General features: G+C 46.6%; 1 protein-coding gene across 1 annotated transcript in view; it reads right to left on the bottom strand.

Annotated features, from left to right (window-relative positions):
* The window catches only part of Kcnq1 (potassium voltage-gated channel subfamily Q member 1), a 314,995-nt gene that overhangs the window by 59,464 nt on the left and 238,882 nt on the right, over positions 1–16,649 (bottom strand). The window contains exons 12-15 of the mRNA XM_051193455.1: positions 8,494–8,569; positions 4,855–4,949; positions 4,201–4,247; positions 3,335–3,396 (exon numbers count right to left, since the gene is read on the bottom strand). Of these exons, the coding sequence (XP_051049412.1) occupies positions 3,335–3,396; positions 4,201–4,247; positions 4,855–4,949; positions 8,494–8,569 (280 nt within the window). The remainder of the gene's footprint in view (positions 1–3,334; positions 3,397–4,200; positions 4,248–4,854; positions 4,950–8,493; positions 8,570–16,649) is intronic.

The raw sequence follows: 16,649 nt of genomic DNA, 5'->3' as shown, positions 1-16,649 counted from the left end.
GCAGGTCCAGGCCCAAGAAGAGCTAAGAACACCATGGGGAAGAGGAGGGTGTGGGTTCTACAGAGAGCCAGGGGACCCTAAGGAAGCCAGTGGAGGGCCCAGGCAGGGCCAGGCTACAGAGAGACAAGGCAAGAGCCAGAACTCTGGGGGTTCTTGTTATAAGGATAACAAGATGGCCTGTACTATATTGAATTGTCACCCTTCCTGACTACTATAGCCCCTGGACAAGGCCACCAGCCCCTACCCAACCTTGGCTCTCAGAGCTGATTCCAGCCTCATTTCCAAAGGACCTTCGCACTTCTGAAATGTTTCTCCCTTATCCACATCTGTGACCTCCACAGGGACCAGCTCTTTGTGTAACTAGCTGTGTGACCACAGGAGATTGCTTGATTTTTAGAACAAAGGAATCAGTAATAGACAATGGCTGCATGAAAGGAGCCCATGGGCCTGGCTCCCTGGTACAGGTCTCTGACCTGGAGCTAAGGAAATTTTTGGTCAGGAAACTGAAGCATCCCTGAACAAGTTCAGCTAGCTTCTTCTGGGTATCCCTCACAAGTAGATACTCCAAATCTCCTTGGGTCCTTAGCCTGATCCCGTTCTGAGAGGGAAGTGCAGCTGTTTGTGAGTGGGGGTTGTCTTGTTGTGTGGGTAGCCTATGATGGGACACACTTCACAGCTGAGGGGCTGAGCTGAGCTAGGCAAGTTGCTGGGCACTGGAGACTTGACTTTGGCCAGCCTGCAGCTGGTCTGGAGCGGGTGGGAGGGAGGGACTGTCAGCAGGGAAGCCCAGGGGCTCTGGCTGGGCTCAGCCAGGCTGGCTGGCACTGGCTCGGCTCTGGGACTGCTGGGCTCCCAGGGATTTCCTGTCCCCTACTTCCCAAGGTCAGCAGGATTGCGCTTGGGTTGTTTCTGGTCCCGATGGTTACGTTGATAACTGTGATAATGTGGGGCCCCGGCCATGCCATCATGCCCTCTGGGCCCAGCAAAGCTCTTTCCCAGGGTCTGTCCCCACAGGGGGCAGTGGTCCCGGACAGGGGAGGGACTGGGCAGGCTGCCATGGGCCATTTGGGTCAGTGCACCTTTGACAGTCTATTGATGTACAATGGGGGTCCAGGCTAGAGTTCTGGGAAGTACCTTGGTTCAGTGTGGACCATGGCCTTGGACAGAGGACTCATTCCTCCATCTTAACCATCTTGAGGCAAGGGGTGAAGATGAAGAGTGATGCCCATGAGGCATTTGTGCAGAATCCCAGCATCCTTGCAAATCTGGCTCAGATCCCAAACAGGGCCAAGGTCACCAGGAGCTCTGAGGACTGGCCCAGCTTTGTTCCTAAACCTTGCTCCCAGAGACCATGGCCTCTGGAAAACCAGCCCTTTGTTGTTCTGATCTGATGAAACACTGGCACGTACTTCTGCCCCGCCCCTGCCCCTCAGCCAGCACAGCCTCCACCTTGGTCACAGAGCTGTAACCTTGTTCTTAAACCCCAAACTGCTGCTGGGAAGCCATATCTTGAGTCTGGAAAGGGAGGCACTAGTAGGAGACAACACACCCATCACCTCCTGTCACTTATAGGAGACACCAGGTTTCTGGTTTGGGTATGAGGGGTAGCCTGTTCTATGGATAATAGGGAGAAAGGGAAAGCTGAACAGTTAGAATGGGGTAGAACTTGATTGGGTCAGGAATTTGTGGTGGTGGGGTTATTGGGACTGCTTTTAAATTTCTGGAGAGAGATTTTGTCTGTGCTCTCTGGAGGTGGGGGAAGACCTCCCTGATTCCTGCCAGCAGTAGGAGTGATTAGCAAAGGTGGCCTTGACCAGGAAAGACTGGGGGCTGTCTGTGGAGGTTGAGTAAGAGACCCAAACCAGGGGATCTGTCACTGGTCCAATAGGCCCATGTGCAAAAAAGAGAGAAACCAAGGGTATTCTTGATCATGTAGACAAATAACGAGGTTCCAAAGCCACCACTGAGCATAGGCCTTGTGAACTGAACACTCAAGTATCTTTCCCATCCTGCCAGATGTGCAAAATCTTTGTTCTAGCTGGGTGGTCTGCTGGTCAAAGGCCACAGTACCTCCCTGCTCAGGTCCAAGATGCTACAGGTTAGGCCAGACTCAGGGTTAGATATACACATCCCTGGGGTCCTAGAGAATATCTAGGGCCCACACCATACCCCCTCCTGATTCCATTTAGTGGCCACAGAGTTCCCTAACTGCCCCAGGCTGGGGACACTTGTGCTAGTGAGAAATAGAGAGGCTTCAGAGCCTAGTGCCTAGGATGTGCTTAGGGAGGGAAAGCTGGCCTCTCCTTTGTGGGCCAGACTATCCTTGCCTACCTGCCCAGTTGTAGTCCATATTGGAAGAGAGCCAGAGCCAGGCGTTGCTAGGGCAACCCAGCAGCAACCACACTCCCCACTCAACTGAAATTCCACTATTTTTAGCCTCCTAGTTATGTTCAGATAAAATCCGTGTATACAGACGAGTTGTCTGGCAAGATAACAGCACACCTCAAACTGCAGAGACTTCAAAGAGAAGCAGTGGGTTGTACCATGGGCCTGAGAAAGCTTCCCGGGTGAGTCAGAGCCTCCAGAGGCTCGTGAAAGGTAGGGTGTTAGACACAGAACATGGAGGGCAATGGAGTAGCCTAATGGCCTAGCTAATGTCAACTGTGGCACTCTGAAGCATGAGATTGTGGACAGTCAGTGTACAAGGAGCTACAATAAGCTATGCACTCCACTCTAGGTGGAAGCCTATAGTAGTGGATGCTAAAAATAGCCTGGCTAGGCAGATCCAGAATAGCCTACCACAGTATCTTTCCCCACCAGTCAGGTCTAGGGTAAATAGAGGCTGACACCATCCAGGAATCCACCCAGCCAGGTTCTGAGTCTTCTGAAGGTTTGGCCTATCCAGAGCAAGGATCCTAGATGGCTGACCTATGGGGAGGCTGATGTGAGTCTAGCTGCAGCCACCTTCTGGCTAGGACACAGCCAGGAGGAACTTAGAGCAGAAAAGGTAAGGAGTGGAGGGAAAGAGCCGGGTCATGTTCAAAGCTGTGTGTCTGACTTTGAGATCTCACGCCTTCCTTTCCTGGGCAGAGGCAGGGCCACAGGCCTTGGGATACTAGGCAGAAGCAGCCAGCAGGTAGGCAGGCTTCTGATTTCCCAAGCACACAATTGTGAAATGCATTGCCCACCCACCATGCATATCACTTCTCAACCACTCCACAGAGGAGATCAGCAGAGTGCAGAACTAAGTGGGGCAGTGAGATGCTGCCCTTGGTATATTGCACAGGCTGAGGAGGTGACTATCAGAATGGACAGAGTTGATGTAGGAGCCTACCTTGTCTTCCACCCGATTCAGACGGGCACCAATGGTGTTGCTGCCACGGTCCTTGCTCTTCTCTATGGGAGAAAGCACAAAGTCAGGGGTATGGGCTGTGGGTGTAGGTTAGGAGCCTGTATGGACCCTAAGGAGTGGGAGATGATGGAAGTGGGTAAAGTCATCCTTTAAAATTCTCTTGTGGCTAGAGGGCGAGGCACTGTAGTGGCAGAGTGGATCTGGGCTTTAGCCTTGCTCCTCCTGGCTTTGGAATCCCTGAGAGTCTCCCAGGAGGGACAGAACACTCTCTGTCCAGGGGGTGACTCAACTGGGTTGTAATACCTACTGGACCCATCACCAGACCAGGGTGTCTGCTGTCTCAGTGGTCTCCAACACTGGATTATGCCCCACAGTACTGTTTGAACTTCAGCTAGCACTGTCACCAGGAACAATGTACCTTGCTTTGTCTTTCCTGATGTGGTTTAGCAACTTGTCCTGAGGGTTCCCACCAAGCCAAGAACTTGTACATATAATGCTGTCCCTGCATATCTGAGCCAGGAACGACCCCCATCATTGCCCCTGGAACTCTGGGCTGGCTGCTTATCTCCACATCAGGCCCTTCCACTACAGGAAAATGGACCCTTGGTTCACACTACCATATCCAGAGTCTGATCATGACGCTTTAGAAATCTGTCATTTAAAGGGACACATAGCAGGTTCTGTCATCACTAAATTCCATTATACAGCCTGCCTACAAACACTTTACCTAGCATGGGTCTACCTGTTTCTTCTGTTGTGATGGAGAAGAGAGGCATATGGGGTGAAGGAGAGTGAGACAGAAAGTCAGTCCTGGGTTTCCCTGCCCAGGTACAAGTACAGACACCCACCTGAGATGGGGATGAACAGAGATGGCTTTCCAATGGACTGGTCCAGCCTGGGAGAGAAGAGAGGGACACCAGCTCACACAATGCCTAGGGTACCACAAAGACAGGCCATTGTCTCTAGGAGAACAACATGACACTCACTCCAGGGGTATCTTCCATTGCCACTCCAAGACCTGCCAAGAGGTACCCAAGACCTCGTGGTCCATGCTTTTGACAGGGCCAGGCAGGAAGTTCAAAGATGATGGGCAGAAGCTGGGGTACTTAGACTTTTTCCCTGGATTGAGATGAATAGAGTCAAAACAGGGAGGCCCTGAACTTTTGGCCTTGTCTATGGAAGGCACAGTCATATTCTCCCAGCTGCACCCCATGGTATACACAGAGCTAGGTTTGTGAGCTAGTCCATGAAGCTAGTGTTCTAGGTCTAAACCTGTGTTGGATCCCAGGGATCACATTGCTTCTATGGAAATAGGATCCAAGCCAGAATTCCAGACTGTGTTGGCTCTGAATGGTCAGGATCCTTAGCTCCACTCTAGTGGCAGGAAGATCCATGGGTGGAGGTTAACTTAGAGGTGTGTCTCACTAAGAACTCTTTCTTTCCCTGTGAGGCTGGGGCAGGGCCTCCCGGGGCCATGTCTCCACACCCATTTCTGTGCCCACCTTCTCTGTAGCTCTTTAATGCGCACCATAAGGTTGAGGTGGCCCTGAGAGTACTGCTCGATGACATCCCGCACATCGTAGGGCTTCCGTGCTTGCTGCAAGTCAGAAAGACACGTGTCACTTTCCCCTGAGTCCTGTGGGCTCAGTTCTAAATGCAGACAGTGGGGGGCGGGGGTGGAGGCAGTGGTAGGGAGGAATGACTTAGAACATATAGAGCAACAAACTTGACTCTTGTAGGATGCCAGTTTAGCCTGTCTGGGCCTTCACCTTCCATGATTTTACCAGCAGGATTAGCCAGCTCCTATCAGTCAGTCTATTGGTTCTGATTGCAAGCTTCCTCAGGAAGAGATGGCCTAGCAGGCCAAAGACATGGTGTTGTATATACACAGTCCATCTGGCCCTAGACTGACTGCTGACATACTTGTTGCTTCTTGGGGTGGGGAGCTAGCACACCATGCATTCTAGATGGCCCCCAGTGCTACACAGACTTCCCACAACACAGTCTGGCTCTCATGAAGGAAGGACCTGCCATGCCCAGGGTCATTCTAGGTACTAGGGCCACCACTTCTGTGACCTACATAGCCAACAACTGTTACGAGGTCAAGCTGGGGACAGCACATATTGGTCTAGGACCTAGGTCTCTCCTTGTACACACTGAAGGTCACCTTCAGTAGCAGGGAAGAGAACTTGTGAGCCAAAATTTGCATTACAAAGTGTGTGTGTGGCCCCTCTAGGCATGCCTGGTAGTACAAGGGGCAAATGAGCAAGGTTAACAGAAACTACAGCTTGAGGCAATGCAAGCCTTGAGAAAGACAAGTCCTTATGTTGGCCTATAGATGGTCTGAGAGTCTGAGGACCACTGTGTCCAAGTGTGCATGGGTACCTTTGATAGCCTCTGCAAACGCACATGTGATCAAATGTGTGGTAGGGAGTATGAAGGCCTGCAGAAGCAGGGTAGGGGGCTGGCTGTAAGCAGGGCACAGTTAAGAGGGATCGGAGAGCCAGGCCATGGTGGCACATGCTTTTAATCCCAGCTCTTATGAGGCAAAGGCTGGTGGATCTCTGAGTTTGAGAACAGCTAGGCCACACAGAGACACCCTGTCTCAAAAAATAAAATAAAATAAAAAATTATTATTTTTTAGTTAAAAAATAAAAGGAGTAAGAGGAGGACCGGAGGTATCCAACCAACCACCCGTGGCCACCAGCACGCAGGCTGAAACTTAGCTCTCCTCCAGAATCTGGTTGTGGCTTAAGGTGTGTCTGTCAGATACCTGCCTGGATCTAGTATAAGAGACCATCTCAGCTTTTTCCTAAGGTCAATGTCCCCTGGTAGCTGTAGGAGCCAGAGATGAACCAAGATAATGTTGCCTGTCCAGACTAACTGGACTGCGGATGTGGGTGCTCAAGGCAAGCTTTCAGGGCTAAGAGGCCCTGGCTCCTCAGGCCAGACACAAGGGCAACTGGCCAAAAACTTATCAGCCAGCAGGGCAGGCAGGTATGCCTTCATTAAGACCAGCAGGGGTGGGTGGGGAACAGGTGGGTGAATGGCTGAGGCAAGAATTCTAGGTCACTAGGGTGTCCTGGAGCCCTTAGAGCCCTCCTCACAGAGGGCTCCCTCTTTACTTACCTCACTCTTTCTTGGAGTCCTGCCACCACCTGTCCATGTGTCCCCAGCAATAAAGCCAGCTCATTGTAGAACCCTTCCTTTTCTTTACCTAAAAGCCTCTGTACCCTACAGGGTGCCTCCAGCACCTGGGCTGAGTGTAGAGGGGAGAAGCAGAGAGCAGGAAGGTAGGAGTTGTTTGGCCTGTTCTGGCAGCTTCCTGAGCCACTCTTAGGACCTGCCCTGAACCTGAAAGTAAGTGCAGGGCTCTGGGTCTTTTCATCCTCAGCCTCCAAACATGTTAGCAGGCAGGCTCCTTGTTTGTGCCATAGAGAGTAGGTCTGAATGGGCCACTAAGATGACCTCTGACTCAAAGGGGGACTGCTTGGAAACCATGAAGGTCTCTGTGCTCCACTGTGCATCCAGACTCTAGACTTGGATCCCAGGGAACCATGGGCTACCAAACATAACGGCATAAAAACCTAGCAAGCAGGTACTGTCCTGTTTCATGTGGAACCTACTCCAACATCTACAGGAGTCACTTCTCAGCTTGGGGACTGCCATGACCTAGCAATTTCTCATGACCATTTAAACACTAGCAATTTATACACTTCCCAGTAAGAGTGTCACACCCTAGCCTCAGGTCCTTTGCCCCTGAGAGACTGTCTGGTCAAGATGTGACTCCCCATGGAGTTTTTGTGGCTCCTTGCCAACCTGGGAAGACCTGGTTCTATGGGAGGCTGTCTCATCTTCCAATCTTCTTTAGCACCCCAGCAGTGGAACTATAGGGCACATGGCTCCTAAGTAGGGGAAGAAGCAGTGTCAAGAACCATCTCCCTGGGGCCTTCAGACCCTTCTAGTACGTTTCCAGGTACCTCCAGGATTTGGCCCTTGCTGAATGTGCTCCTTACTCCTTTTGACAACATGAAGTCCCTAGCTGTGGTAGGAGCTTGGGCATAACTTGGTCTACTTGAGTTGTGACAGTACCAGGGGATGCAGGCTAACAAGGGGGCAGCAGAATGCTACCATGGTACTGTTAAATGTGCACAGGATCCCTCCAGGGTGGCAGTGGGTAGCTAGGGTGAGGAGCCACATGCTGTTCTCATTAGTGTCAAGAGCTTGGCAGGAAGGGTCAGTTGCTAGCTCAAAGGGCTATTCTTAGGGCTGGAATTGTAACAGTTGAGGAGCTGAGGACTACACTGAGTGAGACTCATGTTGCTCAAGGCTCCTCTCAATACGACAATGATAACCTGGGATGAGAACTATTTTAGCCCCTACCTCTCACAGAATATGGAGGGTTTTTTTTTTTTTTTTTTTTTTTTTTGCTGTTCTAGGGCTGGGGTGGGAGCTGTGCTAAGGGGGACATTAGGAGCCTGTGTCAATCCCGTGGCCTGGTGTGGAAGGTGTGGCCTATAATAAGACATAGGGCTACCACTGAGATTGTCCTTGGAGATTAAGGTGGGTTGCCCCAGCCTTCTCTCCCCGGGGACAAGGACTCTGTGATAAGAGAATGTTCTTTACTCCTTGCTGCTATTGACATGTTCTCTAGTGAGGAGTAAGGATCTGTCCTCCCCATAACTTCTTACAACAGACTCACAGCAGAGGGGAAGCACAGCCTGCCACCTTATTCTCAGAAAGCCCTGGGTTCAGGGCCTCAGGAGAACAACTCTGAAGGTGTGCTTGTGGCAAATGGATCCCAGAGCTGCAGTCTAGCCAGCTCAGGAGTGCCTATTCACTATGCAGGATGCAGTGTATGTACAGTAGGATACCGAAAACTCCAGGCTGGCTGAGGGCAGATGTCATTTCTTGTCCAGGTAACATTGCCAGGCTGTCACTATCACAACCTTGCACAAAAGGACAAGTAAGGCTATGCAGCTCCTTCTATCAATCAAGATGGAGGAACAAAGAGTCCCTGGGCCACGGCTGGATACAGTGTCCTTGAAGGAGCCTGCTATCACAGCATCTTGGCATCTAAGGATGAGGGCATAGTACTACTGTAGTCTTTTTGGGGTCATTTGCACTAGACATGATCTCACCTGGAATTTCTTCTTGGCTACAAAGTACTGCATGCGCCTGATCACCTTGATGGTGGCCCGATGATGCTCCCGCAGCCTGTGGAGAAGGGGGAGCAGAGTGTGAGCAGGTTTCATATTGGTAACCCTTCAACACATGCCAAAGGTACCCTGGCCAAACATGGATAGTCTCTCCAGGAACAATAAGAACATTCTATCCAGGGTTTGCCCTGCATCTAGAGTAGTCAGAGGCTAGGTGTTTCTAAAGAGGAAAGGGAAGGTTGTCTCACCACAGGTGGGGATAAGGACCCTTTCCCTGCTTGTATTTTGGAACCAGAGTGGGTGTTTGTACCCCTAGTTTGCAAGGGTTGCAACTCTAGCAGCAGAGTCAGGGAATGCCCTTGGAGGAGGTAGGACCTCAGCCCTGTTAATGAGGGCACTGTTCCCTGAGACTGATCAGGATTCTTAACTGGTTTATCTCTAAAGCTCCTTCTAGAAAGATCCCTTTAGAAACATCACTGGAGAAAGCAGGCCTGTGACCAGGCATCTGTGTACACAGAAATAAGACTGGAAGGCATCAAGGCAATGGAGAAGCCGGGAGCATCTGTGAAGCTCAAATCTGACCAGCCAGACTAAACCGCATTGGCAACAGAGAGCTGCTGGGAGCCTCTGGGAAAGCTAGACTTGAAGGGCCCCGAGCCCAGAAAACAAGAGGCCAGAGGAAGCCAGCCTACCCTCCAGGCTGTGCTTCCTTCTCAGAGAAGTGTGGGAAATGTCTACACCAGATGGGATGGTGGGGCTTCCTGGGCTGGGAGGAAAACAGTGGAGCCTGGGCTACAGAGCCACCAGGATACAAGTGACAGGATTCCAGAGAACAAAGGCTATCAGGGTATCTTTTTTCACACAGTTCCCCCTTGGAAATAGCTGTGGGTTCTCATAGAGCAATAGTGGCTGCTGGGAGGGAGTTTAAAAAAAAAAAAAAAAAAAAAAAAAAGCAGAGAAGCCAGCAGGCTCTTGCCACTGGGGACAGCAAGCTTGGGATTCAGACCATTCTAGGATGGGGCCCTAGGAAACAGCCAAAAATTTTGGTTGAGGTCCCTGCAAAACCTCAAGCCCAAACTAGCCTAGATTTACTTTTCATATTAGAGGAAAACCTACACATCTGTACAGAGAGATCTTGGAATTTCTGGGGTTTTTGTTTGTTTGTTTGTTTGTTTGTTTTGTACATATATAAAAGTTGAAAAATAAGGGAAAAAACATTCTAGATAGAGATCTGCAGGTGTTTTGCATTCTGCAATCTCAACTGCTAAAGACTCTCTCAGCCTCAGGAGATAGTTGTTTTTGCACTGTTTGGATTTGAGCTGACCTTGTGACCTCATGTGACTATAGAGTCCTGGGCAGCTCACCATGTGTGAAAACCACAGGTGTTGAGATTGTGGCAGGAGTGGTTGCAGGGAGGTGAGTGGAGGTACCCAGCTATCAGCCAGCACTGATTGTCAACATGTGACAGCCATCTTGGACCACCCAGCCATAAGCAGGCTACCGGTGCCTGCTGCTGTCTGAGTCATTCCCAGCACAACCACAGAGCCACCTTCCAGCAGAGCTAAATCCAAGCTCCTGACCATGGGGTTGTGAGCAAGACAAGTACTTGTTAAACCACAACATTTGCTTATGATTTGCTGCTCAGTAATAGGTAGCTGATAAAGAAACCAGAAACTGGACACATACTCCCAGATATTTAGAAGGCTGAGGCAGGAGGATCTTAAGTTCAGGCCCTTCCTGGGTAATAGAGTTCAAGGCCAGCCTCAACAACTTGCCTGAAGAGATGGCTCAGCAGTTAAGAGTACTTGATGCTTGTACTTCCAGTAGTACTGGGTTCAGTTTCCAGCACCCACATGGTACCTTACAACTATCTCTAACTCTAGTTCCAGGGGATCCAAAATCCTCTTCTGAACTCCAAGGACACCACACACACACACACACACACACACACACACACACACACACACACACAGAGAGAGAGAGAGAGAGAGAGAGAGAGAGAGCACCATCTATATAAAATAAATAAACAAAACATTTTTGAAAGTTAAAAAAACAAACAAACAAAAAAAGAAGCAGGGGAGCTAGATGTGTTGGCACATTCAGGAAGCAGAGGCAGGTGGATCTCTGTGACTTGGAGGCTTGCCTGGACTAGATAGTGAATTCTAGGCTAATTAGGACTACATAGTGAGACCCAGTCTCAAAAAGCGGGGGGTAGGGCTGGGAACATAGATCAGTGGTAGAATGCTTGCCTAGCACGAACTGGCTTCAATCCCTAGCACTGAGTAGAAGAGAGAAAGAAAGGAAGGAAAGAAGGAAGGGAAGAAAAAAGGAAGTTATTTTAGAATTCAAAGGTGGGACATTGTGACATCAACCTTGTATATATAATATTTGGCATTGACTTTAGAACCAGAAAACAAAACAGGCAGATGACAGAAGGCTACATGTGGTGGTGAGACCTCTAAGTGTGTTGGAAAGAGAAAGAACTCTGTTTTAGGGAGGAGTATGAAAATAGTGGCTGTTAAAGGTAGCTGAAAATTGGAAAAAAAAACAAAACAATGGAATCTTGAAATTCATAGGCAAATAGATGGAACTAGAAGAAAACCATCCTGAGTGAGGTAACACAGTTACAAAAAGGCAAACATGGTATGTACTCATTCATATATGGATTTTAGACATAGAGCAAAGGATTAGCAGCCTACAATCCACACTGACAGAGAAGCTAGGAACAAGGAGGACACTAAGAGAGACATACGGTTCCCCAGAGAAGGCGAAAGGGACAAGATCTCCTGAGCAAATTGGGAGCATGGGGAAAGGGGAGAGGGAATTAGGAGAAAGAGAAGGGGAGAAGAGGAGGGGAGAGAAGGACATGAGGGAGCAGGAAGGTTGAGTCGGGGAAAGAATAAAGAAGAGCAAGAAAAGAGATAGCATAATAGAGGGAGCCATTATAGATTTAAAGAGAAATCTGGCACTAGGGAAACATTCAGAGATCTACAAGGATGACCTTAACTAACAATCTGAGCAATAGTGGAGAGGCTACCTTAAACACCCTTCCCTGATAATGAGATTGATGATCACCTTATACACCATCCTAGAGCCTTCATCCAGTAGCTGATGGAAGCAGAAGCAGACACCCACAGCTAAACACTGGGCTGAACTCCTGGAATCCAGTTGCAGAGAGGGAGGAGTGATGAACAAAGGGGTCAAGACCAGGCTGGAGAAATCCACAGAAACAGATGACCTGAACAAGAGGGAGCTCATGGACCCCAAACTGATAGCTGGGAAACCAGCATAGGCCCAACCTAGACCCCCTGAATGTGGGTGTCAGTTAGGAGGACTGGGCAGTCTATGGGGCCTCTGGTAGTGGATCTGTATTTATCCCTAGTATATGAATGGATTTTGGGAACCCGATACTCTCTCAGCCTAGACACACAGGGAAAGGCCTAGGCCTTGCTCCAAATGTTATGACAGACTTTGAAGATCCCCCATGGAAGGCCTCACCCTCCCTGGGGAGCAGAAAAGGGATGGGGTAGGGGATTGGTGGGGGACAGGGGAGAAGGCGAGGGAGAGGGAACTAGGATTGACATGTAAAACAAGCTTGTTTCTAATTTAAATAAAACAAGGGGGGGGGGGAAGAAAGCTGAAAATCCCTCTTTGTTCCTGCCATTAAAGATCCCAGTCTGTTTCCACCATGGTGGAAGCAGGCTATGTGTTGAAGCTTCAGCCTCAAAAGACCTGCAGATTTCACTTTTACCCTCTCAGAAAACGTCTGCCTCCTGGACAAGTCCGAGCTAGCCTGCTGGAAAAGCTGAGTGAAGGAGGAGAGTTGAAGGGTTCGGATGACAGCTGACAGCTTCAGGCATGTGAGGCTGACACTGCTCAGCCACCAAGTGAGTGTTCTGCCTCCAGGAGTGCACCCAGCAGAGCAGCCCAGAGTCTGACCTACAGAGTCATTGGTATATAGATAGCTGTGGTTTGCATCAGACTTTCTAGATGAGAACTTTAAGATAACTGTGATAGATAGAGTCAAGAAAGCAGATGGAAAAATGAGGGATTTCGCCATATGATAAAAGTTATCTCCAAACACTGAAAAAGAAATTCTATAAAAGTCAGGCATGGTAGCACATGCCTGTCATTCCAGCACTTGGGAGGTAAAGGCAGGAGGAAGGATCTGGAGGTTCAAGGTCATCCTTGGCTACACAGAGGTTTGAGGCTGGCCTGGGTTACCAGAGATGCTGTCTCAATCTCATTCTATGATTCCCTCCAAAATGAATTGATTAATTAAATATAAATAATCATGAGTAAAAAAAAAAGAGAGAAAGAAAGGGCAATACAATAGTAGAAATTAAGAATGTAATAGGTGGTTTGATAAAAGAGGCAATGTCGTTTAAAAAGAGAAAGAAGAAAAATAAAAAGAAAAAATGAATAAGAATAAGATGCAGAGAATGTGCATTTAAGTGAACTGATATTCCATTAAATAGATCAGGACTGTCAGTCAGGATTAAAAACAATGACATGAACTCACTAAAAGCATAAACAAAGAGAGACTGAAAGGAAGGGGCAGAGAAACGGGTGTCCTAGCATAGCTCTCTACACACAGGCATCTGCAAACCAGCACCAGGCACTTCAGAGTCAGACAAAGAAGATTTCTGAGTTACAAATTATCAGCTCAGAGCTAGCTGATAAAGTGCTTGTCTTACAAGAACAAGGACCTGAGTTCCTTCTCCAGAACCTGCATTAAAAACCAACCAACAAACAAAAAACCAGGTATAGTAGCCTGTGTTTGCAATTCTATGGCTGAAGAGTAGAGACAGGAAGATCCCTGGGGCTCATGTTGGTAATCATAGCCCAGCTGGTAAGTTCCAGGCCAGTGAGTGATCCTGTCTCAAAAAAAAAAAAAAAAAAAAAAAAAAAATGCTTAGCACTTGAAGAATGGCATCCAAGGTTGTTCAGGGTTTCCACCCACACCTATATGAAAAAGTGTTAGTTTGTTAGTTTGGCAGGAAAAGGTCAATTCCAAATCTGTATGTACCTATAACTATAACCTTAAAATATTAAAAGCAAACCGGGAGAACAAAATGGTACAAGAAAATCTACAACCATAATGGGAGATTTGAACAAAGCATCAACATCAACAGAGACGAATATGAACAATCTGAGTGTCAGTCCACCCTAACTGACATGGACAAAACCACACCATTGCAGGCAAGCACACAGAAGTATTTACAAAGGTACCAAGTGCTAGGTTTAAAAAACAAGTTTCAACAAATTTCAAAGAAATTAATTCATGTTTTGTATGACCACAATAAAATTAAACTACAAATCAAAGATATCACTAGGAAATCCCAAGTGTTTTGGAAGTAAAATGATCTAAGTAACCCAAAGAATATTACACAAATTAGAAAATAGTTCTAACTGAATAATAGAAATATATCAAAAGTTATAGTTACATTGAGTGTGTGGTGCAGACTTCTAATCTCAGTAACTCAGGAAGCCAAGTCTTGAAGATCACAAGTTTGAGGCTGACCTAGGCTACTTAGCAAGATGCTATTCTTGGTCTACTGAGTGAGCTCCAGAACAGGCTCCAAAGCTATACAGAGAAACCCTGTCTTGAAAAACCAAAAAAGAAAGAAAAAACCTAGGCAAGATGGCTGGGTGGGTAAGGGTGCTTGCTACCAAACATGAAGAGCTGAATTTGATCCCTGAGACTTGCATGGTAGAAGGAGAAAAAGCAACTCTCAAAAGTTGTCCTCTGACCTCCACATATGGGCCATGGTACATGCACCCCCCACACATACACATGTAAATAAATGTGATAAAAATTTAAAAATCATGTCTCTAAAAAATATAGTTAAACAAATGTTGGAGGAACATTGAAATATGGACACTGAGGGGAAGATAATATATGGCTTTAAATGTGTTTCCTAGATGGGAGGCTGAGATCCAGCTCAAGTTAAAAAACAAACCAAACCAAAACAACAACCAAAAAACTAAATACAAAGCAAATTTAAACCTGAAAGAAGAAGAGATAATAAAAATAAGGCCATAAGATTCTGAAATAAAAAATGAATGTTGCATTAAAGAAAATCAACAAAGCTAACATTTGGCTTTCCAAAGATACTAATAAAATTGATAAAATTTTTAGCAAGACAGATGGAACAGGGTGAGGGGGAATCATAAATCACCAGTGTTGGGAGTTTAAAAATGAACACCATTGTGGAGCTAGAGACATTTAAAAAAAAAAAATCTATTCAGAGGATAATATGAACAAAAACAATTTTGATAATATAGATAAAATAGATTAACTCATCAAAATGGGTTTTAAGAAAAGAAGAAATAAATACAAACTACCCTATGTTAATGGAATTACACTTGGAATTTTAATGATCTTTCCACAAAGAAGTTGGTCCAGAAGACTTCACCAGTGAGTTCTTCCCAATACATGAGGAAGAACTTCACAACTATATCAAAGCTTCTTACAGGGCTTTTATGAGGCAACCTGGCCTTGATACCCAAATCTGACAAGGATATTCCTGAAAGAAAACTCAAGTGATGTCTGTCCTGGATGTGGAGGCAGCCTCTAAAATCCTGCAGCCTGTGAGAACCAGGGCTCAAGATGCAGGATCAGTGTGGCTTAATCCAGTTATGCAAGGCTGGCTTAACATTTGAAAATCAATCAACAGAGTTCACCACATCAACAGAACAAGGAAAAACATATAATCAACTCAAAAGATGCAGAAAAGCACTTGATAAAGTTCAAGGCTTAGTCCTAATTAAAAACATAACTCCTAGCAAAGTAGGAAACACAAATTAAAAAAAAAAGAATAAAAATGAAAATTGAAACAAACAAACAAACAAACAAAAAATCCTAAATACTAAGTACACATCATGTTTAATGATAATGGAGAAATCACTTTGTTCCTGAGATGGTGTGTCCCATATTTTATAACATTCTCCAAAAAATTTCAGCCTGTGCATTAAGGTGAGAAAAGGCAGGATCTGGCAAAATGGTTCACTGGGTAAAAGAGCTTGCTAACAAGCCTGGTAACTGGAGTTCAATCCCCAGAACCCACATATTAGAAAAAGAGAATGATTCCCACAAGGTGTCTTCTGACCTCCACATACATGCTGTAGCAGGTTCACTCCCCATACAAATAAAATGTAATTTAATAGTAGAATACTTGGGAGGCACAAACAGCCAGATCTCTGTGAGTTCAAGGCCAGCCTGGTCTACATAGTGAGTTCCAGGACAGCCAGGGCTACATAGAGAGACCCTGTGAAAAAAACGAAAAAAATCAAAACAACACTAAACAACTAAACAACAAAAACCAAACCAAAACGCCCCCATCCCCAAAAAATGAATTTAGCAGAACCCTGACATTGCTGGGCATGGACATGGTAGCTCATGTGTCTGTAATCCCAGAAATTTGGGATTAGAAGAGGAAGCAAGCTTGGTTCTACTAAAAGTAGGAAGCTAACAGTCCATTATCTTTTATCTGCTAGCAACAAACAATTAGACCAAAGAATGAAGACACTAACTGTAATTGTGTCAAAGTTAATACGTGTGTTTAAATTGCTCACAGGAGAGGCCTACAGGCAGACAAGCACTGATCACTAGTGAGAGCTGAAGGTGACTTGAATTCATGGAGTCTGTAACATGTTATCTGGGGGGTTAGAGAGATGGCTCCATGATAAAGAACATTGGATTGCTCTTCTAGAGTATATATGTTTGATTCTTAACACCCACACGACAGCTCACAACCATCTGGAACTCCAGTCCCAAGAAAGATCAGACTTCTTCTGATCTCGAGGGTACTGCATGCACACGGTACACAATATATGCTGGCAGAACACTCACACAAATAAAAAAAATAAAACATTTTTAAAAGCCCTCAATGTAGCTGTGCATAGTGACACATACCTTTAATCCCAGCATTTGGGAAGCAGAGGCAGATCTCTGTGAGTTCAAAGTCATTCTGGACTATATAGTGGGTTCTAGGACAACCAGAGCAATACAGTGAGACCCTGTCTCAAACAAAAAAGCAACAACAAAAGAACCCCTTATTACTTACAAGAATATTTTCTTTAAACTTTGGTACAGATATCTCATTCCAGTTTCTATCATTTTCAACATTTTTCTA

The sequence above is a fragment of the Phodopus roborovskii genome, unplaced genomic scaffold (assembly GCF_943737965.1).
Source record: "Phodopus roborovskii unplaced genomic scaffold, PHOROB, whole genome shotgun sequence".
Taxonomy (NCBI): domain Eukaryota; kingdom Metazoa; phylum Chordata; class Mammalia; order Rodentia; family Cricetidae; genus Phodopus; species Phodopus roborovskii.
The sequence above is the reverse complement of the archived record's forward strand: the minus strand, read 5'-3'. Positions and strand labels throughout refer to the sequence as shown.